General features: G+C 44.6%; 1 protein-coding gene across 1 annotated transcript in view; it reads right to left on the reverse strand.

Moving 5' to 3' along the window:
• vps16 (vacuolar protein sorting 16 homolog) overlaps positions 1-24,224 on the reverse strand; it is a 238,271-nt gene that overhangs the window by 92,214 nt on the left and 121,833 nt on the right. The window contains exon 17 of the mRNA XM_034179871.1: positions 3,421-3,518. Coding sequence (XP_034035762.1) covers positions 3,421-3,518 — 98 coding nt within the window. The remainder of the gene's footprint in view (positions 1-3,420; positions 3,519-24,224) is intronic.

Here is a 24,224-nt window from a genome sequence, read left to right on the forward strand (position 1 = left end):
GCACGAAAACTAAGCCACATGGCCAAAATGTCCTAGCTGACGCTCTCTCACAATGCAAGTGATCCCTGTGTATTATGATTGGGCAGCAAACATTCGATGTGTCTCCTGCTGGCTGGATGAGACAGCTGTGCTCGCTGCCTGGCTGGACATGGAGGGGAAGAACTGCCTTCCATATCCAACTGGGGCTATTTTCATGTCTCCCATTCCTCTCAAAAAAATCATGGTACAATTTCAATCTGATTATTTAGAGTACTATTCCAATCTGGGAACAAATAGCAAAACATTTTAAGCTTAGAGCTTTTCCTTTACACCGCCATTATTGGCAAATCCATCATTTATTCCTTCAACTATGGATGGAGCCTTTGATCAGTGGAGAGAGTTGGGACTATACTGGGGATCTGGACTCTGTATGTTCAGGATGTATTTGCCTAATTTCAGCATCTTCAAGAGAAATATGGACTGTCAAAGACAGATTTCTTTAAATACCTCCAGGTGAGACACTTTGTGAGGACTCATCTTGGCTATTTTGAAACAGCATTACCTAATAAGCTGGACCATTGTCTCTGGGAATGTCTTGTAGAAGAACATAAAGTCTAATTTATATATGATATGTTGCAAGAGCATGGACAAGTGAACATGGATGGTATAAAAATGGACAGAAAAGAACTAGGGATGGTAATATCTGAGGACATCTGGGACAGGGGTCTAAAATTTGATAATATGTGTTCCCTTAATGCCAGACACTGTCTGGTTCAGTTTAAAATTTTGCACAGGTTGCATTATTCAGGGCTAAAGTTACACAAAATTTTCCAAGCTGTGTCATCATTGTGTGAGAAATGTAGCCAAACAGATGCAGACTTACTCCAAAGTTTTACAGTATGTCCCAAACTGCAGAATTCTCAGTCAGAATATTCCCTTTCTACTGGCCTGCGATCACCTTAGTATTTGTCCTGTTTCTCTTGTTGCTTAATGCTGACAAATTATACTGTATTTCTTGTCTTTCTGATGCCTGATTCTGTTTTTTTCTCTCTGTGCAGCTCCATCCAGAGATGGGTGTGGTGTCTGTTTCTGAAACCCTCCTGTCCTGTGTGCCGGCAACATTTCCTGTATGTTTGTTCTGTAATTTATGTCTGTAGCATGGCCCAAGCAGAGGGTCACCCCTTTGAGTCTGGTCTGCTTGAGGTTTCTTCCTCAGAGGGAGTTTTTTCTTACCACTGCTGCTCTGGGGGTTGATAAGGTTAGACCTTAATTGTGTGAAGCACCTTGAGGCAAGTTTGTTGTGATTTTGCGCTATATAAATGAAAATAAATTGAATTGATCCAATTCCGGTTGTACTGGGGGCATCAGAACAATCTAAAAACCTACTGAACTCGCAGCACCATCTCCTGTCCTATGGCCTCCTTTGTGTAAGAAACTCAACCTTTTGCTCTGGAAAAATAAGGATGTACCAATTTTTAAAGTTTGGATGACAACATTGACTGATACCCTCCCCGTGGAAACGATTTGATACATAACAACAACCTGGAGGACTTGGAAATCAATGACCTCATTCATGGAAAAGATGGACAGTTAAGATTTGTCGCTCAAGCAGGAGGCTTTATCACCTCTAGGTGGCACTTAGAGGGAGGGGAAAGGGAAGGGTGGGCATCCTTTGGTTTGCAGTTTATTGTACGTACTTTGTCTTAATATTTGAAGAGGCAGGATGGCCAGTTGGTAAAAATTTGTACCACTGACATTACTATGCTTCACAGCAAAAATATGTGAAATGATAAAAACCATTTCAGTGACTGAGGAAACAATAAATAAATGAAAGAGTTACACAACTGCTATCCAGTTACAAGTGAATTTGATGATCTTCACTTATAAAGAGCTCTATGGCCCACAGCATCTAATTTCTAACGATGTAAACAGGAGTAGTCAGGAGATGACACATCACCCCCACAAATCAGTAATACAAAGTGTTGGGAGATCACCCAAATACACCCCTATGCTAAATACAAATGAAAGTGGTCAACTGGCTCTTGAGATGTCACGCTCACAAGCGAAAACTGACAGACATGCTGATCACGACAGACGGTGTGAACTGACGTAATCAAGCCACGCCCCGAGACGGTTCGCCCTCATGCTAGATGGGAAACTGTTTAGAGCAGCCAAATGTTCCAAAATTCCACAACCTAAGAGCAAAATCCTTTTTTGTGGGGAAGTCAGCAAAGAATCAGTACATGATTAACTTTGTGTGGACTGACCTGCAGGACCTGGTTTTTTGTGGATGTTTTCACAATTGCTGGCATGTGAATACCGGACATCTACAACTGTTTTGTCAGGCATACAAATACTTTGTTGTGGGTCCATGAACAAGATCATCATAAGACGTGTCTCAGATCATCACAGCAAAGGTGAGTTGCTTTGTGCACCGTTTTGTTTTTTTGAATGGCGGCAAGGAAAATCATGCACATCCACAGCGCACAAGTGAGTTTGTTGTTCCTCCGCTTAGCGAGACATGCAGGGAAAACACATGGTAAATACATTTCATACCAAAGGAACTTGCTTTAATGATTTTCATTGTTTCGTCACAAATGCGGAAGTTTGCGCGTTTACCGGCGTTCATTCACAAAACGCTGGTTCAGCTTTAGTGATAGTCACTGAAACAGCCTTCAACAGGCTGAAAACAGTCTGAAATTGTTTGAATCCTGTTCTCACATGTGGACTGTCCGGTTGTCCACTCTGTGAGATCCAACAACTCTGCTGATTCGGCTTGAACAATCGTTAATAAAACTGGAGCTCCGACAGGCCAATAACAGTCTGATTCTTGACTTTCTTTTCTTGTTTGAGTCTACATTGTTTGACTCCTGTGAACTGTCCCATTGTCCACCTTGTGAGAGCTGAAAAACACAGTTTCCGAATGAGGGAATCCAGCTGCCAGCATGCCGGTATGCTGCTGGCATCCGGGTTTGACTACGGTTCAGATGGAGACTGTATGCACTTATGTAAGTTTATAGAACATGAACATGGCTGTATGAACATGTGCTGTCAGATGATGGCTGTGAGACCAGCTGCATGCACCACTTATGATAAAGACAAAAAAATAAAGACAAGCCAAACAGCCTGTAAAATCACTTCCAAAACCCAGTTACTTCACAGATGATAGAGTGTGTGGGGAAAAGTCATAATCAGAGCAAATGATGGGGAAAGACTGAAGTGGCTTTAACAGAAATGTGTCAGTTGCAGCTGTTCAGCAACTCAGCCACCACGTGTACAAAGGCCTCTGGTGTGAAACAGGAAGAAAAATCAACCTCAGTGATGTAGCTGGTGACTGCAGCTGTTCAGCAACTCGGCCACCACGTGTACAAAGGAAGAAAAATCAACCTCAGTGATGTAGCTGGTGAGTGCAGAGGGCAGTGATGGAGGTGATGAGTGTACCTGTCTGTAGAGGCTGAGGGCGACTGGCTGGTTCCTCAGAGTCATGAAGAAATCTCCTCTGTTCATCTCATTCTTCAGAAAATTCACCACTGTGTACACTGACAATAAAAAGTACAAATGACACACTCCATTAAAGTGAAGAAAAAAAAAACATCAGTTTCTACATCACACCACAAACCAAGTAGAATATCAATTCAATTTATTACATTCATATTTATATAGCGGCAAATCACAACAAAGCGCTTCACACAAAACCTGACCGACCCCTAGACTCAAGAGCAAGCACACAGGCAACAGTGGTAAGAGGCGGCACAGTGGATTAGTGGTTAGCACTGGTGCCCCACAACAAGAAGGTCATGGGATCACTTCCTGCCCTTTCTGTGTGGAGTTTTCATGTTCTCCCTGTGTCTGCTTGGGTTTCCTCCACTTTCCTCCCACAATCAAAACCTGCTTATTTAGGGTCTGCTCCTTTCTCTGCCCCTGAGCAAGGCAGCGTCTCTACATCTGGAGTCGGTCCCCAGGCGCGGACTGTAGCTGCACACTGCCCCTAGTGGTTGGATTGTGCCTCACTGTAATTAGGAAGGTTAGATGCAGAGGACACATTTTGTTGTATGTACGTATAATGATGGAGAAACTCGGTCTGACGATATTGAGGAAGAATCCTCAGGCAGACCAGACTCAGACGGGTAACCCACTGCTTAAGTCATTCTAACAGTTACAAGGTTTTTACAAACTTTTACTAAGCTGAAGAAACAGGAAATCAAAACATGACGTAAGAACAAAAGAATATGGATTCAAGAAGTCCATGGAGGTCTTTGCACCACAGGCAGGGGTCATCCAGCAATCTTCATTCTGTCAGTGGACCTGTTCCTGCAGCAACATCCATTCCAAACAGAGTGCAGTGTGCAGTCTGTCAGTCAGGCACCCTGTCTTCAGTAGCCATCTCGCTATTTGTATCTCGGACAGACAGAAAAAGAGCAGAATCAGTCTCTACAAAAACTACACCAAACATATCATTCATAAGCAGTAAATCAACAGGAAAACAGAGAAAAAACTAAGGTGATCGCCAGTCGCTAGCCCGAAGCTTCACTAACAGACCCAGAATTTAGATAAAGTTCAGGCCAAGACCTGTTCCATTACTAATAACATTAATTTAAACTGGAAAGGAAGCATAGTACCATACTATGCCAGTATGCTAGGCCATACAAAAGGGAGAAGAAATGTGTCTTAAGTCTGGACTTGAAAGTCTCTACAGTATCAGGCTATTTTATCTCCATAGGAAGATCATGCCACAGAATAGGGGCATGATAATAGAAAGCTCTGTGACCTACAGACTTTTTATTTACCAAGGGACACAAAGTAGTCCTGCACCCAGAGAACGGTACGGTGGGGTTTAATTAGGTCAGCTAAGTAGGAAGGTGCTAGTCTGTGAACAATTTTATAGGTTATCAGCAGAACCTTAAAATCTGATCTTACTGGGACAGGAAGCCAGTGAAGAGACGCCAAAATGGGTGTAATGTGGTCAAACTTTCTGCTTTGTGTCAAAGGTCTGGCATCATCATTTTGAACCAATCAGAGAGCCCTCATGCTGGACTGCGGTAAACCAGAAAATAGAACATTGCAGTAGTCCAATCTAGAAGAGATGAACGCATGGATCAGGGTCTCAGCATCAGCAAAAGACAGGATGGGACGAATCTTCACTATATTTCGCAGTTGGAAGAAAGCAGTCCTCGTAATATCTCTAATGTGGAGGTCAAAGGACAACGTAGGATAAAAAATTACCCCAAGGTTCCTCATTTTGTCAGTGTGATGTATGACACACACGAGCCTAGGCTAAGCATGAGCTGGTCAAATTGATGCCGATGTCTCATTGGACCAAGAACCATCAATTCAGGCTTAGAGTTTAAAAGTAAGAAATTGCTAGACATCCAACTTCTCACTGATGCAAGGCAATCTTCTAAGGACTTTATGTGAACAAGGTTACCAGCAGTTATCGGCATGTATAACTGAGTATCTTCAGCATAGCAGTGAAAGGTAACCCCAAAACGCTGCAATATGTGCCCAAGGGGTGCTATATAAAGGGAGAAAAGCAGGGGGCCCAAGACAGACCCCTGTGGAACCCCAAATTTCATGTCACTAAGGTTAGAGGTAGTGTTACTGTACAAAACACAGTGAGCACGACTGGTCAAGTATGACGTTAACAACAGAAGGGCACTCCCAGTAATCTCAAAATGATTCTCAACCCTATCAAGCAGAATATGATGATCCACTGTATCAAATGCAGCACTGAGATCTAACAGCACCAGAATCATAGTGGTGTCTGAATCCATTGCATGCAGAAGACCATTCACCACTTTAGTGAGAACCGTCTCTGTGGAATGATATTTTCTAAAAGCAGACTGCAGTGGCTCAAAGAGATTATTCTCAGTAAGGTGGTCCACAAGCTGTCGTGAAACCATAATTTCCAGCACAGTCGGCCCAAGAGTGGGCCACAGCTCCTTTAGTTGGGATCAGATTGAATAAGCAGGTTGTGCTTTTTGTAGACGTTACGAGTTTTGTCAGCACGCCTAGTGAGATACTGTCAAATTCTGTAAATCTAGGTAATACTTCAGTAATGGCGCCCACCTCAATAGCATAGATAGATAAACTTTATTGAGCTCACAGAGGAGAAATTCACGTTACGTCAGCTCTTAAGATAACACACAAGGTGGGTGCAAGTAAAGGAAAATGTTCATCGAACAGTGTGCACAAGGATAAGCAATAATAAAAATAATACTTGTAACAGTACAAGACATAAGAAATGAGGTAGAAATAGAATATATATATACACACACATACACCCATACACGCATACCAGTGAGGAAAATACGTATTTGAACACCCTGCGATTTTGCAAGTTCTCCCACTTAGAAATCATGGAGGGGTCTGAAATTTTCATCTTAGGTGCATGTCCGCTGTGAGAGACATAATCTAAAAAAAAACAACAACAAAAAAAAATCAGGAAATCACAATGTATGATTTTTTATAATTTATTTGTATGATACTGCTGCAAATACATATTTGACCCCCTAGCAACCAGCAAGAATTCTGTCTCTCACAGACCTGTTAATTTTTCTTTAAGATGCCCTCTTATTCTGCACTCTTTACCTGTATTAATTGCACCTGTTTGAACTTGTTACCTGTATAAAAGACACCTGTTCACACACTCAATCAATCACACTCCAACCTGTCCACCATAGCCAAGACCAAAGAGCTGTCTAAGGACACCAGGGACAAAACTGTAGACCTGCACAAGGCTGGGATGGACTACAGGACAACAGGCAAGCAGCTTGGTAGAAGACAACAACTGTTACGATTATGCTGCAAATAAGTATTTGAACACCTGTGAAAATCAATGTTAATATTTGGTACAGTAGCCTTTGTTTGCAATTACAGAGGTCAAATGTTTCCTGTAGTTTTTCACCAGGTTTTCACACACTGCAGCAGGGATTTTGGTCCACTCCTCCATACAGATCTTCTCCAAATCTTACAGTTTTGTCCCTGGTGTCCTTAGACAGCTCTTTGGTCTTGGCTATGGTGGACAGGTTGAAGTGTGATTGATTGAATGTGTGAACAGGTGTATTTTATACAGGTAACAAGTTCAAACAGGTGCAATTAATACAGCTAAAGAGTGCAGAATAAGAGGGCTTCTTAAAGAAAAATTAACAGGTCTGTGTGAGCCAGAATTCTTGCTGGTTGTTAGGGGGTCAAATACTTATTTGCAGCAGTAACATACAAATAAATCATTAAAAAAAAAAATCATACTTGTGATTTCCGGATTTTTTTTTTTTTTTTTTTAGATTATGTCTCTGACAGTGGACATGCACCTAAGATGAAAATTTCAGACCCCTCCATGATTTCTAAGTGGGAGAACTTGCAAAATCACAGGGTGTTCAAATACTTATTTTCCTCACTGTATATACATACACCCGTACACGCATACCCATATGCACACACATACCTATACACATACAAATATACATATGCATATATATAAACATGATTGGGATTGAAAAGGAGATAGGAGCATCTTCTTTACAATATGTGAAATAGAGTTTAGATGTGATAAGGTGACATTACTGCTGGGATTTGTGAACGAGTTGTTATTGCATGTGATTTGTGGACATATTATTGCATGTGGTTATTTCACAGTGTTACTGTACAGTCTGACAGCAGCAGAGAGGAACGACCTGCGATATCGTTCCTTCTTGCACTGAGGGTGCCTTAGTCTGTCACTGAACAAGCTGCTCAGCTCCACTACAGTCCAGTGCAGAGGGTGAGAGGAGTTGTTCATGATGGATTTGAAATTGGTTAACACCCTCCTCTCAGCCACCTCCTCCAGAGACTCCAGAGGACAGCCCAGGACAGAGCTGGACTTCCTGACCAGCTTGTTCAGTCTCTTTCTCTCCCACTCTGTGCTGCCCGGGGCCCAACAGACAACAGCATAGAGGAGACCTGAGGCTACGACAGAGTTGTAGAAGGTCTTAAGTAGAGACCTGCTCACTCCAAAGGATCTCAGTCTCCTCAGGAGGTGGAGGCGACTCTGGCCTTTTTTGTACAGGGCGTCGGTGTTGTGAGTCTAGTCCAGTTTGCTGTTGAGGTGAACACCCAGGTATCTGAGACTGTCTACAGTCTTTATGTCTTCCCTCTGGATGTTCACCGGTGGATGAGGTGGTGGTTTCCTCCTGAAGTCGATCACCATCTCCTTTGTCTTACTGGTGTTGAGACACAAGTGGTTGCGCTCACACCAGTCCACAACGTCTGATGACTGACCGGTACTCCAGCTCGTTCCCCTCAGACACGTGACCCACAATGACGGAGTCCGAGAACTTCTGGAGATGGCAGCTGTCCATGTTGTAGGTGAAGTCCGAGGTGTAGAGGGTGAAGAAAAAAGGCAAGAGGATGGTGCCCTGGGGGGCCCCGGTGCTGCACCTTACCACCTCAGACTGACAAACGCGCAGCTGCACGTACTGCAGGTGGTCAGTGAGGTAGTCGATGGTCCAGGCAGCGAGGTGTCCATCCACTCCTGCCTCCTCCAGTTTCCCCCTCAGCAATGCCGGTCTGATAGTGTTAAATGCGCTGGAGTAATCAAAGAACATGACTCTCACATCGCTCCCGCCGGTCTCCAGGTGGATGAGCACTCGTTGCAGTAGGTAAATGACAGCGTCATCTACCTTGATGTTGGGCCTGTAGGTGAAATGCAGTGTGTCCAGGGTGTCGCTCACCACGATGCGGAGGCGAGACAGGATGAGCCGTTCCATGGTCTTCATGAGGTGGGAGGTCGGGGCAATTGGTCTGTAGTGGGCCGGTTCCTTGGCGTGCAGTGTTTTGGGAACCGAGACCACACAGGAGGTCTTCGACAGGGTGGGGACCACCCCCAGGCTGAGGCTCATTTTTAAGATGTGGCTGAGGACCTCACAGAGCTCATCTGCACAGGTCCTCTGCAGCCTCGGGGAGATCCCATCAGGTCCTGTTGCTTTCCTCTGCTTCAGCCGCAGGAGCTGGCCTCTCACCTCGGTTGGAGTTACAGTGAGGGGGGAGGGAGCTGGGGTGTGAGCTGAGGTGGGCTGGAGCTGAATACAGTCGTGGGGAGGGGCGGGGGGGGAACGAGGTCCGGGGTGCAGTGAAGGTGACCAGGGGGTAGAAGGTGGTGAGTCAGAGGGACTGGAGGGCTGGCTGCTGGAGACGTGGAGGGCCGGGAGCAGGCAGGGGTGCAGGCATGGAGGAGCCAAAACGGTTAAAGTAGCCATTTACCTCCTGTGCAAACCAAGAATCCCCATCTGCAGTCCTGCTGGCACCCTGCCCAAATCCGGAGGCGGTCTTGAGGCATCTCCACACGTCTCTGACATTGTTCCGGGCCAGCTGCTCCTCCATCTTCTCTCCATACACCTTCTTGGCTGCACAGATCTTCCACTGGAGCTCCTGTTGGACTCTATGCTGCTCCTCTCTGTCTCCCGAGTTGAAGGCCCTCTTCTTTTGGTTCATCAGGGCCTTCAGCTCGGGGGTCACCCAGGGGTGGTTGTTGGGGAAGCGCCGTACCCTCCGGGTGGGCACAGTGCTCTCCACACAGAAGTTAACGTAGTCAGTGATACACTGGGTCAGGCCGTTGATGTCTTCACCATAAGAGGTTTGAAACATGCTCCAGTCTGTGGTTCTGAAACAGTCCCTCAGCCTCTCAGTGGCCTCTTCAGTCCAGAGGTGGAGGTGTAAGCGTCCTCCACATTAGTGTAAAAAAGGTCCAATATTCTATTGTCCCTGGTTTTACAAGTGACGTACTGGAAGAATGTGGGGAGGTTGGCGGAGAGGGAGGCGTGATTAAAGTCCCCGGTGATGAGGAGGAGGGCGCGGGGGTGTTGCGGCTGCAGCCGCGTGACTGTGCTGTGAATCCGCTCACAGGCAGCGGTGGCGTCTGCAGAGGGAGGAATATACGCGCAGAGCATAATCACACTTCCAAACTCACATGGGAGATAATACGGCCTCATGCTCACCGCAGGTAGCTCCACATCCGAGGAGAAGATCTGATCCTTCACGTGAATATGATATATGCACCATTTTCTCGCTCACATAAATGGCGAGCCCCCACTTCCGCTCTCCGCCAGCGTCCTGTCAGCGTGGATGAGTGTGAAGTCGAAAATGTTAGAGTCCAGTACATGTTCATCCAACCACGTCTCCGTGAAACATGAAACTGCAGTTTTTACACAGCCTCTGGAAACGGGTTAGCGCTGCTAGCTCCTCGGTCTTGTTGCGGAGAGACCTTACATTCCCTGTGACCACAGACGGAATATAAGTCCTTCTCCGCTTTGTCCGGCCGCCCCTGCAGCCCCTACGTTTCTTCCGAATGTCTGCAGGTACGTCCGGGTGCTCAGCATAGTGGGGACCCGGCCCACTGTGCATTGACTCTCTTATTCCAAGCAGCTGATCCCGGCTATAAACAATGGGACATCCAGAGGAAACAAAGGAAACAAAGGGATTTCTCCGCGCTGCCTCAAAAAGTTCAGAGAGCATCATGAAAATAATCAAAAGAGTAACAAAAGTGGGTTTCCCATGTGCATACTTGCACAGGGTACCACCCACTGCAAAAAAAAGACAAATAAGCACCATTAAAAATATTAAAAAATAGCAAAAGTAGGAAAAGAGGGGGGAGAGCTGAAATAACAGGCAGCTGCTTCAACAGCACCATCTTGAAAAAAAAGGGAGGGTGTAGTGGCTGGGTTAAGGCATGCTGGGATATGTTTAACCTAATGTCTTCTATTTTCTTCTTAAAGTAATCTAAGAAATCTTGTGCTGTAAAAGGAGAGCGAACTACAGGTGGTTGTCCATGAATAAGTGTTGCCACCATGTCGTACAGGAACTTTGAGTTATGCTTGTTTTTGTTGATCAAATCAGAGTAGTAGGTCCACTTTGTAGCCAATAATGCGTGATTATAGTCTAAGATAGCATCACGCCACACAAGGTGGAATACTTCTAATTTTGAACAAGGCCATTTCCGTTCTAGACCTCTTGCTTTATGCTTCAATCACTGAACCAAGGTGACTGTTTTTTTTTTGGGGGGGGGGGGTGGTTTTAACATAGGTGGAGCGATCATGTCAAGTGTGGCTGTGAGCGCTGAGTTTAAGCTGTACACAAATGATAAATGGACTGCATTTTTATGGCGCTTTTCTACCTGTATCAGATGCTCAAAGCACTTTACAATAATGCCTCACATTCACCCCAATTTCAGGGTGCTGCCATACAAGGTGCTGACTACACACTGGAAGCAAGTAGGGAATTAAGGACCTTGCCCAAGGGCCCTTCGTGATTTTCTGGTCGGGCTGGGATTTGAAGCAAGGATCCTCTGGTCTCAAGCCCAACACTTAACCACTAGACCATCACCTACTCTAAACTGTCTACTGAATGGTCATATTCTGAAAGTGAAGCTAAGATAGATATTCTAGCTCCGAGTTCAATTGTAGTTGAAGACTTGATGTTTCACCGCAATGATAAATAAGGTTCTTGTTCCAGTAAACATGGCAACGAGTCTGTAAACTTAAGTGAGTGATCAGAGACCACTGACGCAAGAGGCATGATGTCAATATTTGTGACAGCAATACCATGAATGAGGACCAAATCCAGGGTATTTCCACTAATGTGTGTCGAACCTTGAATGCAATAATGAAATCCTAATATATCCACGATGTCCATGACTGATTTGCAGAGGGGGTCAGAAGGCTTATTTATATGAATGTTGAAGTCACCAACAATCAGAATGAGATAAACTCTCCAAATTCATCTATGAAATCACAATATGGGCCCGGGGGCCTATATACTGTGACAAAATAGCATGGGTGATTTTTATTCTCCTGACCTTGGCTATACATAGTATCCTGGGCAGAGCGGAGAGTCAGATGTTCAAAAGAGTTATACAACCCCAATTCCACTGAAGTTGGGATGTTGTGTAAAATGTAAATAAAAATAGAATCCAATGATTTTCAAATCCTCTTCAACCTATATTCAATTGAATACACCACAAAGACAAGATATTTAATGTTCAAACTGATAAACTTTGTTTTTGTGCAAATATTTGCTCATTTTGAAATTGATGCTTGCAACAGGTTTCCATAAAGCTGCGACAGTAGTATGTTTCCCACGGTGTTACATCACCTTTCCTTCTAACAACACTCAATAAGCGTTTGGGAACTGAGGACACTAATTGTTGAAGCTTTGTAGGTGGAATTCTTTTCCATTCTTGCTTGATGTACGACTTCAGTTGTTCAACAGTCCGGGGTCTCCGTTGTCGTATTTTGTGCTTCATAATGCGCCACACATTTTCAACGGGCGACAGGTCTGGACTGCAGGCAGGCCAGTAATTGCACATATATACATACAACAAAACTTCCATCCATTCATCCATTTTCTTCCGCTTTATTCGGAGTCAGGTCGCGGGGGCAGCAGCTCAAGCAAAGCCGTCCAGACCTCCCGATCCACACACACCTCCTCCAGCTCCTCCGGGGGAACGCCAAGGCGTTCCCAAGCCAGCCGAGAGATGTAGTCCCTCCAGCGTGTCCTGGGTCTTCCCCGGGACCTCCTCCCAGTGGGACGTGCCCGGAACACCTCTCCAGCGAGGCGTCCAGGGGGCATCCGGAAAAGATGCCCGAGCCACCTCAACTGACTCCTTTCGATGTGGAGGAGCAGCGGCTCGACTCCGAGCTCCTCCCGAGTGACCGAGCTCCTCACCCTATCTCTAAGGGAGCGCCCAGCCACCCTGCGGAGGAAACTCATCTCGGCCGCTTGTACCTGCGATCTCGTTCTTTCAGTCATGAGCCAAATCTCATGACCATAGGTGAGCATCGGAACGTAGATCGATCGGTAAATCGATAGCTTTGCCCCCCTACTCAGCTCCCTCTTCACCACGACGGTCCGATACAACGACCGCATCACTGCAGATGCTGCACCGATCCGTCTATCGATCTCACGCTCCATCCGTCCCTCACTCGTGAGCAAGACCCCGAGATACTTAAACTCCTCCACTTGAGGCACAACAAAAGTCAAGTGGAGGAGTTTTGCAGAGGACAACAAAACTTGTCCTCTGCATTTAACCAATCCTAATTACAGTTGGACAATGTTTCTGTGTAGGCTCTCAGTTGTCCAGGTGGTTTCCATAGTAGAGAAGCTTGAATCTTCGACTGGACTGGGTTGCTTGACGCGAGGACGTTTCGCTTCAAATTGCAGAAGCTTCCTCAGCTAAAATTCTTGCTCTGAAAGTCTGATTTCTGTCTGACTCTTGTAGAGACGAATAAACAGAAGCCAACTAAAGCTGGAGTTTTAAACCTAACCAGACCCCTCCTGCCCTGTCATTAGGAGAGTGCTAACTAGAGCACAATAGTTGCTAATTAGAGCTATTGTCTAGTCACTAGCCTATAGCAGTCTGCCTCTCAGCCCTAAATAAGCATGTTTTTGATTGTGGGAACCAGAGCTTGCAAACGCCACACAGAAAGGCCGGGAATCGATCCCACAACCTTCTTGCTGTGAGGCACCAGTGCTGACCACTAATCCACCGTGCCGCCTGTGTGCGCCGATGAGCAGTCTTCATTTAAGGGTAGGACAGCAGTAGGTTTCAGCGAGGTTTCACATGAACCAATCATATCTAACTGGTGATCCATAATTAGATCATTAATCAACAGTGATTTTGAGTACAGTGATCTTATGTTAATGAGACCCAAACTGAGGACCTCAGTGGGGTTGACAATTGGACTATTGGGATTTGGGGGTGGTTCTGGAGTAGTATATAGAAGATGCCTAAAATAAGGTTTAGGTTTAAGAAGTTCCACACAGGTTGTAGGTAGTAGAGACAAAATATTTCATGTTGCAGGAACAGCCAGTGGGCCATCAAGCTTAATGTCATCCAGTGGGGTCATGGGTATTATATTTGCAAAGCATTTCCCTCTGTGCTCTTTATGGACACGTCTGTGGAAACAAGCTCCACTCTCAGCCTGAAGAATTTCCCTCCCTGCCACATAAACTGCACTATCACCATGGTGGTCTTTAATTTCCCCACATTAATCATAGGCCGTGCGGGTTCTCTCATCACCTGCTCCGTGATATCAACAATGTCAATGACGTTAGTTAAGGTTTTCCTGAACATTAATCACAGCATTTTATTTAGACTGTGTGTAAGATACCAAGTACTTTGGACAAAAATTCTTTAATCTTGTAAAAATTTATTGTCTAATACAGTACTGCATATAAAATGGTAAAAAAGTTACTAAATACTAGTAGTAGTACTAGTAATAATACTATGTTTGCCCAAGGGGTTGATAAGGTTAGACCTTACCCCTGTGAAGCAACTTGGAGTGATTTTGTTGATTAGGCGCTATAAAAATAAATAGAATTTTGAAGTATGTAATGATAACAGTTTAACAGTTTATTTATTTAATGCAAAAATATAACAATCTCAGGGCACTTACAATCTTTAAAAGATTAAAACATAACAAAATAAAATAATCTGACTATAAATAAAAAACAAATAAAAATGCAAAAGAAAAATAACAGTACTAAAATGGACTCAGAATACTTGCTTAAAATAATGTGATTTCAATTGTCTTTTAAAACTGTCCAAATCAAGTAGTTTGATATGACTAGGGATAGAGTTCCACACTTGTGGGGCTGCCCACGTGAAGGCAGGAGTCCCAACCCGGGTCCTATACCTGGGGACCTTGAGGTTGAGTTGGCTGCTGGAGCGTAGTTGTCACGGTGGTTTGTGAACTGCAATCAGATCTTGAAGGTACACTGGTGTGAGCCCGTTAATGCACTTGTAGGTCAGCAGTGCAATCTTGAAGGAGACTGATAGAGAATTTTCAAGATATTTATCAATTGTCTTTGATCCTGTCTTTCATATATATATATATATATATATATATATATATATATATATGTGTGTGTGTGTGTGCGTGCGTGCGTGCGTGCATGAGAATTTCACTCAATATTACTTTTCTAGTTAATCACTTAACTGCTCACACTGTGAAATTACCTTTTGCTTGCATGAGAAGTGTGAGAGTGTAGGCCTTGTTTTCACTAAGCACAGATGTACATTTTAATTAACAGTTCAGCCTTGAGCAGAGAGCAATGTGACCTGTACACCAGCTCAGGGTTGATGCTGTTTTCTTCATGTTATGAGAAGACTTACAGTAGTGTTCAGAATAATAGTAGTGCTGTGTGAGTAAAAAGATTAATCCAGGTTTTGAGTATATTTCTTATTGTTACATGGGAAACAAGGTACCAGTAGATTCTCACAAATCCAACAAGACCAAGCATTCATGATATGCACACTCAAGGCTATGAAATTGGGCTATTAATAAAAAAAAAAAAAAAGTAGAAAAGGGGTGTTCACAATAATAGTAGTGTGGCATTCAGTCAGTGAGTTCATCAGTTTTGTGGAACAAACAGGTGTGAATCAGGTGTCCCCTATTTAAGGATGAAGCCAGCACCTGTTGAACATGCTTTTCTCTTTGAAAGCCTGAGGAAAATGGGACGTTCAAGACATTGTTCAGAAGAACAGCATAGTTTCATTAAAAAGTTGATTGGAGAGGGGAAAACGTATACGCAGGTGCAAAAAAGTATAGGCTGTTCATCTACAATGATCTCCAATACTTTAAAATGGACAAAAAAAACAGACGTGTGGAAGAAAACGGAAAACAACCATCAAAATGGATAGAAGAATAACCAGAATGGCAAAGGCTCACCCATTGATCAGCTCCAGGATGATCAAAGACAGTCTGGAGTTACCTGTAAGTGCTGTGACAGTTAGAAGACGCCTGTGTGAAGCTAATTTATTTGCAAGAATCCCCCGCAAAGTCCCTCTGTTAAATAAAAGACATGTGCAGAAGAGGTTACAATTTGCCAAAGAACACATCAACTGGCCTAAAGAGAAACGGAGGAATATTTTGTGGACTGATGAGAGTAAAATTGTTCTTTTTGGGTCCAAGGGCCGCAGACAGTTTGTGAGACAATGCCCAAACTCTGAATTCAAGCCACAGTTCACAGTGAAGACAGTGAAGCATGGTGGTGCAAGCATCATGATATGGGCATGTTTCTCCTACTATGGTGTTGGGCCTATATATCGCATACCAGGTATCATGGATCAGTTTGGATATGTCAAAATACTTGAAGAGGTCATGTTGCCTTATGCTGAAGAGGTCATGCCCTTGAAATGGGTGTTTCAACAAGACAATGACCCCAAACACACTAGTAAACAAGCAAAATCTTGGTTCCAAACCAACTAAATTAATGCCTCGCAGATGTGAAGAAATCATGAAAAACTGTGGTTATACAACTAAATACTAGTTTAGTGATTCACAGGATTGATAAAAAAGCAGTTTGAACATAATAGTTTTGAGTTTGTAGCGTCAACAGCAGATGCTACTATTATTGTGAACACCCCCTTTTCTACTTTTTTTTACTAATAGCCCAATTTCATAGCCTTAAGAGTGTGCATATCATGAATGCTTGGTCTTGTTGGATTTGTGAGAATCTACTGAATCTACTGGTACCTTGTTTCCCATGTAACAATAAGAAATATACTCAAAACCTGGATTAATCTTTTTAGTCACATAGCATGACTATTATTCTGAACACTACTATAAATCTGTCTGAGAACAGACCGTGAGACTGGAGGTGGAGAGCCATAACAATTTTCACATCGATGTGAGAATAGACGATGTGGCGCTGCTGTGTTTTGTATATTGTCTTCTCCATATGTCTGTATGCAACTTTGTTTCAATAAATACAGGAGGTGAGTGGGCGGGGCCTTTAGAGCTGTCTGACGAGCAGTGATGATGGTCATGCTCGCCGACTCTCCCTCCTGATCAGGAAAGAAATTCAGTGTCTCCTCGCGTGGTCATTCTCTGTGATAATTTGAGTTGTCTTTTCCACCAGGTTCAACTCTGACATTTCATGGTGCTTCGGAGCTGGATGCCAATAGACCGGGGAGTCGTCAGCCTGTGACGGAGGACCCCGTGACAGACCGTGGCCGGGACCAGATCCCATGAGAGACCCTTTCTGGGGACGCGGACTCCTCCCTGACGGGTCAGCACTTACTGGGGTGAAGACATTCAAACCACCACGGGTGAGAACTGTTTTTCTTGCATGCATGGCGTGTGGCTGGGAGTCACCGCGGAGAAAAACCCCTTAATGTCTTTAAGCTTGACTGTAACGTGTGCAGTACAGTGAGGTCTGAGATACGATAAGGCTGTGAGATGCGAGTTAAAAATAATACAGAAGACAGCTAAAGTCCTCTAACGGGTCCGGAACAGCACGTAAAATCTGTACAGTGTCGGGTCAGTAAACCTTCGGTGGGTGGGCTGTAAAATTCTGGGATAAATCATTCCCTTGATATTGTCCACAGGAAATATTAAAAAACAGTGGAAACAGTGGAGTTAAAACGTGATAACAGCTGAAGTGCGGCGGTGTGAATGTGTTTGTGTGAATGAGAATATTCACAACGGAATCGCAGGTGACCTGGCATCTGTTTAACCAGCAGACATACTGTGAAGTATGTTGTGAACATTCTACGTATACGCACCACACCTGTTTGAAAGCCCACGAGCCTGGACAGAAGCCTTAAGCAAGGTCACCCACCTCTCAGAGGTCAAAGCGGTAACACTTTTCAGGCTGATCTCCCTCTGAGATAACCCCACGAACGGCTCCCACAGCAAACATGACACACAGCCACAGTCTACTGATTTTAGGTACATGGAGATTAACTATCCAGGGTCATCTAAACACTTAAACACGTGGCGAAAGCAGTTCATCTTCTCGGGGAAATTACAGCCGGATGCAACAACGGAATTAGCTGATAAAGATGAAAGTTAAAGACTGCAAAAAAAGCAAAAAAAGTGTGGGTTAGAAGATGCACTGAAGTGGAAAAATGAAGCCTGCAGGTGGCGTGAAGCTGAGAATAAGGCTAGAGATAAGTCGAGACAGGGACAAGATACACTTAAAGACATTTTTTATAATAAAAATGAAACTGATAATGAGACACCAGGGGGAATCCAGAGACCTCCCTCCAAATAATTCAGGCACAGCTCTTTATCCAGCTGCAGATAATATTGGAGCTGCAGCAAGTGCACCTGATCTGCCCTCCCCACCTGCATATTCTCATCAGACAACAGATGACAAATCACCACCTGTGTTACAACACTACACTGAAGAGCCCCCTTCTCCGACCCCTCCAACAATATTGAGGGGTGGTAAAGTTTTACCTGCCCCTCTGCTCGCTCAGGAAGCACCACAAAAACAAAAACAGAAACCACAAATGCATCTCGCTGGAGCAGAGATTTTTCCTTTAATTGAAGTAGCAAATCCACAGACAGGTGCAGGTAATAATCCAACAATGTTGGTATATCGCACCTGGACTCAAAAGCATGTGAAAGTCTGACTCCTCCTGAGGAAGATGTCGAGGCTTTTATTAATGATTTGAAGTAATTCAGATTATCTAAATGGTGTTGAAACACATCAGGTCTTGATGACCTCCCTACACAAGCATTGGGCAGCACTGAGGGGAGACTGGATGCCCATGAACACAAATGACCCCCCCTCAAATCTTAGCACTCGTGTGACAGCTGTATGTGAATGAATCAAAACTAAATTTAAGAGGAGAGCAGATTGTGAAATTGGAAAAGAAAAACAAAAAGATGGTGAGCCAGTTGAAGATTATGTCATAAGGATGACAAAGGTGTTTAAAGCACACAGTGGGCTGCAGGAGGACAATGATGATGAGGGACCGTGCAGGCAGCAGCTGAAAAATGCACTGCATGCAAATTCCAGCACCCCCATACATCAGTGGGTGAAGAAGCATTATATAGGACCGGCCAGTGGAACATTAATCATGCCACTCATGCTGAAAAAATGACTCAGACGAAAAAGAAGACCAAGACCTCTGGGGACATAATGTTGACTGACTGGTCACAATCAGAAGTGTTTTTTGCTGGACGAGGTCGAGGGAGTTTTTGTGGAAGGAGCAGAGCCGAGGACGGCAGAGACGTGGTGAGTTTGGTGGATTCAGTAAGGATGAAGTGTGCTGGCGATGTCATAAACCTGGTCATTTTGCACGAGACTGCACACGGCCAGGCTCTTGCGGCCCCCCCTCTTTTGGGAAGGCATGACTAACCGCAGAATCTAAGGCGGATAACGATCAGCTTCAGTATGTAGATGAGGGACATGAGACAGTAGTGGAGGTGGACGATTTGGAGTGTAGCGCAGATGACTTGTGCGCTTTGAGCGACATTTTACTCTGAGATGACCTAAACAGACCTGTTGTGACCTTGTGGGTGAATGGAGTTGATACTAAATTTTTGTGTGATTCTGGAGCATGTAGGACTGCCTGCAGGGATCGTGGGCTGGGTCTCAGAAATAAGGGCTGTTATCTGGACGTGAGAACTGCCAGTGGAGGGGTTATGCGTGTGCCAATGTCACAGCCTGTTACTATTTCTGACCCCAAGGGTAAAACGTGCCAAGTGTCAGTTCTCATCCAACCAAACTGCCCCTCTAACCTCCTGGGACGAGATGTCATGACATCACTGGGACTCAGTATCACTGCAACCCCAACAGGTCGAATGATTATTAAAACGCAAGATGAATTAATGGCAGGAGATCTTTTTGTGACAGAGGCCCTGGGGTTCCCACGCTATTATTGGTCCTTTGACATATCCCCGGAGCCCCCACATTGTGTCCCAGAAACATTATTGAGACAAGCCAAAGCACTTCCACATCCCGATTTCACCGAGTTTATGCCAAATGATGGCCTGCATGTAACCATGCACAACAAACTGTCCCCTGGATTTGATCCGAAATATGATGAGAGATTACAGAAATGCTCACCAGCCCTGCTGTCACTGTTGTACATGTTTTCTGACGGTCAGGGCATGATCGGGGTGGGAGTGCGTATTCCCAGGGAGGCTATGTCATGTTTTGTCGGTTATTCTGATCCTCACATCTCCCTGGCAAAAACACCTGATGCTTCATGGTCTGACATAGGGCTGTTTGTGACACGATCTATGGCAGCAAGAGACTGGACCCTGACAAAAGACGGAGAAGAATACAGTTCAGGACTGGATGCTTACTGATACAGACTAAACTGGATTGTTCCAGCACATGCCACAACTCATATGCATGGGAAACTACACAAAGGTGAACTTTATATTCACTGTCAGAAAGTGATGACAATGACCTGGCCACTGTTCCCGCATGCCTGTTGTCTCAGGGACCTGCAGATGTAGGATTGATAACAGGAATAAACCAATTCAGATACGACCTAAAACTGAATACAGACCTTGTATGCGACAGTATCCCTTAAAACCTGATGCTGTTGAAGGTATAAGGCCTGTAATTGAGGCTTTGCTGTCTGCAGGAGTGTTAATTGAATGTCCAGATTCACCTTGCAATACACCAATATGTCCAGTGAAAAAGGCACCCCCCTCCGTAGGACTGAGAATGGTGCAAGACCTTCAGGCTGTCAATGCTGCTGTGGTCCAAAGGGCCCCATGTGTTCCACATCCACACACACTGCTGAACTCCTTGAATCCCCAAGCCAAATGATTTTCAGTAGTAGATATAAGCAATGGATTTTTCTCTGTTCCTATTCATGAAGATAGTCAGGTTTGGTTTGCGTTCACATTTGAGAGGAAAAGATACACATATACCAGACTGCAATTTGGCGAAATTTATTCCACCTCATGGAAGCCAAATATTGTTGTATGTTGATAATATTTTAGTCGCATCAGAAACAAAACAGGCCTGCACTCGAGACACTTTAGCTCTACTGACCTTTTTGGCACAAAACGGTCATAAAGCCAGTAAGAATAAACTCCAGTATTGTCAATCACAAGTAAAATATTTGGGACATAATCTCAGTGCGGGGGGTCGCACTGTTCTTGAAGATAGAAAAACTACCATTTTGCAAGCTCCTAAACCACTGACAAAAACAAATGATGTCCTTCTTGGATCTAGTCAACTACTGCAGGCAGTGGATACCAAATTTTGCTGAAATAACAGGGCCCCTGTCAAACATGAATTATGGGGAAAATCTTCCCATTTCAGCTGTTTTGACATGGACAGAGCAAGCTGAACAGGCCTTCTGTGATGTTAAAAAGGCCTTAACCTCTACGACATTGCTGGCTTTGCCGGACTATAGCAAGCCTTTTCTTCAAATGGTTGATTGCAAAGGGGACTTTATGACATCAGTGCTCACACAGCAACATGGCAGTAAACTGCAACTGGTGGCTTTTTATTCCACCAGGCTGGACCCTGTGGCTAGAGCCACATTTCAGCGGAATGACATCGGTAGCCATTAAAGGTCTTTCAACAGAGGTGTCACACGGACATATTTTCTTGCACCACATCCCACACGAGCAGCACAGTTTTGAAGCTTCTGCAGCTTGCTCACACATTTAGGCGCTTCGAACAGGAGGGCATTGCAATAGTACTGGAGGTGACAAAAGAACAATCCTTTCAGTAGCTGGTTTATCCAGATACTTCCTGATTTGTCATATCCACTTGAGTTGATGATGTCCCTTCTGACAGATATAATTAACATGGTTCGTCATTTTGAGATGCTGGTCAAATACACCACCAAGGTTCTTCAGGGAAAAAACTGGTTTAATAAATGAATCTCCTACTTTCAGATCCTGAGTTGTCACTTTAGTCACTTGTTGAGTTCCAAAGAGCATGAATTCTGTCTTCAGATCACTGATTTTCAAATGATGAGACATCCATGCTCTGACCTCAGAGATAGATATAGATAAGATAGATAGCTTTATTTATCATTGTCATGACAACGAGATTTGCACACTCACATACCACAGACAAACTGCAATTAATCCACAATTATTACTTGTTCACCATAATAATGGCACACATCAGAAATTAAGACAACACATATACATTTGACATTGTTATGTGCACTAAAACTTGAACAGTCCGTTTTCCCAATTGAGGCGATGTGGTGTGTTACAACCGCTGCAACCTTGAGTCGCGCCGCCAGTCAGCCAGCTTGGGAAAGTGACGTTGACGGCGCCGGAGAGGGGAGGTGTTGATCGGGGAAGGGAGGGGTAGGGGGAAGGGAGTGGAACCATGCTTCAGAAGTCTGTCCGTTACCATGGATATTGTCTATGTGGGTTGAGATATGAAGAGCCGAATATCTCACCAAGGCCACATTCCTCAGGAGAAAAAACAGTGGGCAATTTGACCTTGATTATGGCTCACAGCAGTGAAAAACACTTTTCGAAGCTTCACTCGAAACCAAAACCAACTGTGAATTAAGAATATTCCCAATTATGAATTAAGAATATTCGCCAGCCTCCGAAACCTTCAGCATCAACTGCAAGGCACGCATCAGCTCCAAGGTGTCATCCACTTTGCGTCTGAGTTCAACAGTCATCGCAGTCTGAGAATGCACTGCCTTGCCAACCTCGTTAATCATGACGCCCAAGCGAGGGCCCGTGGTTCTTGATGCCGCCGTCTTGCCAATTTTCCAGTAGATCAGGGCAGCACATAAGCCAAAAAGTGCCAGCCTCACTACCATGAGACCAAAGTTGAATAAATCCTTGACGTCCTCCACAGAGAAAGGCACCAAGCATGCAACACGCCACGACCCCCAGGAGTCGAGGACATAGCCCACAGGATACGTTCCATCTGGGCAGGTAGGATTCCCCGGTCCTGACCTTCTTGTAGAAAAAATAGTGTCAATAGCGTTCAGAGACCAGTTGAGAAATTCCATGGTTAATCCAATAGTAGTCCAATAGATCCAGAATCCAATATAGTTTGAGGAATTCACCGTCTGGTGAGTAGGGACTTGAAGGTTAAAGGCAGAGAGATAAGGGAGAGTGGAGGAGATGCGACTGCCCTCATCGGAGTCCCAAGCTGTAAAAGATGCAGGCACAGAGGCTGCTAACAGCATCAGTCTGTGAGTTGTCTTCACCAGGCACAACTGATGGTTGTCAGCATACCTGCTAACCTGGACTTTGGGCAGATGCTTCTGGATAATACAGGGAGCACAGGTATCCCAGGAACACGACTGGGCAAGCACAACTTCCCTGTGGGACACTGTACTTCAACCTGTAGCGATCGGAAATGACGTTGATGATGATGATATGCTGGTCCCTATCCTGCAACCAGGCAAGCACATTTCCTGATATGTGAAACTGGCTTTGGAAGATCTCATTTAGTATGATCACGCTCACTGTGTCTAAGGCGGCTGAAAGGTCCAATAGGACCAGTTGTGTCACCTTCTGGAAGTCCATAGCATTGATGATATCTGAGTAGATCTTCACGAGCAAAGTCTCTGCACTATGGTACTCCTTGTACGCAGAGTTCATGTGAGAGAACCTGTTGATCTGCCTCAGGTGAGCAACATACTGTGTGAGACTGGCCTTCTCTACAAGCTTGGTGTATAATAAAAATGTTATTGTGCTGTTTTGCACCTGTCTTAAAGTAACCCTGAGAATGTACTTGTTATTCAACTTTGTTTTAGCATGCTGGGGTCAGTCTGACCTGGGAGTGAAGAGCTGGATGTACTTGTGATTATTCACAACTTTGTTTTTGTTGCTATTGTGTTGCTATTGACGACTGCGCTGAAGAGATGTTTTTGCAAGAGGAAATACCTTTTTGATGCCTGTTGATTAAAGAAATTATGTGCGCCAGGGAGTTTGAAATGGCCACTCACCCTCCCTTTGCGCACACACTAGAAAAGAGGAGGCAGAGCCATGCTCCGATAGAGTCTGCTGCGGGTTTACGTACGAACGCCCAGCCGGTTGACACGCGCACTCTGCCGAAGGTGTTGGCTCTCCACCTTAAAGGCGTCACGGTAAGAGAGAAAGAGATGTTTCATGCGCTGCAACCACTTGTGCTTGATGTAACTGCTTTTGTGGGGAATAAATATACGCCTGTTTGTTCTAGCAAAATGCAGTCTGTGTGATCATTTCTGTGTGCCGATCTGACCGAACCTTGTTTCAAAACATTTTTGGTGTTGTCGGCAGGATAACGAGGGGTGTTCAGACTACACAAAGAAATGTCTTGTTTTGGGAAAGGAAAAAGAGATGCAGAGGTGGCATCTCAACAGGAAGAAGTGGTCCCGGGGTGGGATGGGATTACTTTTAAGGAATTAGGTCAGCTTCTACGGCGACGTGGGGGACGCCCTGGGCCGTGGACTGGAGCAATTCCCACCGCGACTCCACCAGTTTTATGTGAGATGTTAAAGCGGGTGGAGGTTAAAGATAAAGCTCCATTGGGAGGAA

Source organism: Thalassophryne amazonica, chromosome 1 (assembly GCF_902500255.1).
Source record: "Thalassophryne amazonica chromosome 1, fThaAma1.1, whole genome shotgun sequence".
Taxonomy (NCBI): Eukaryota; Metazoa; Chordata; class Actinopteri; order Batrachoidiformes; family Batrachoididae; genus Thalassophryne; species Thalassophryne amazonica.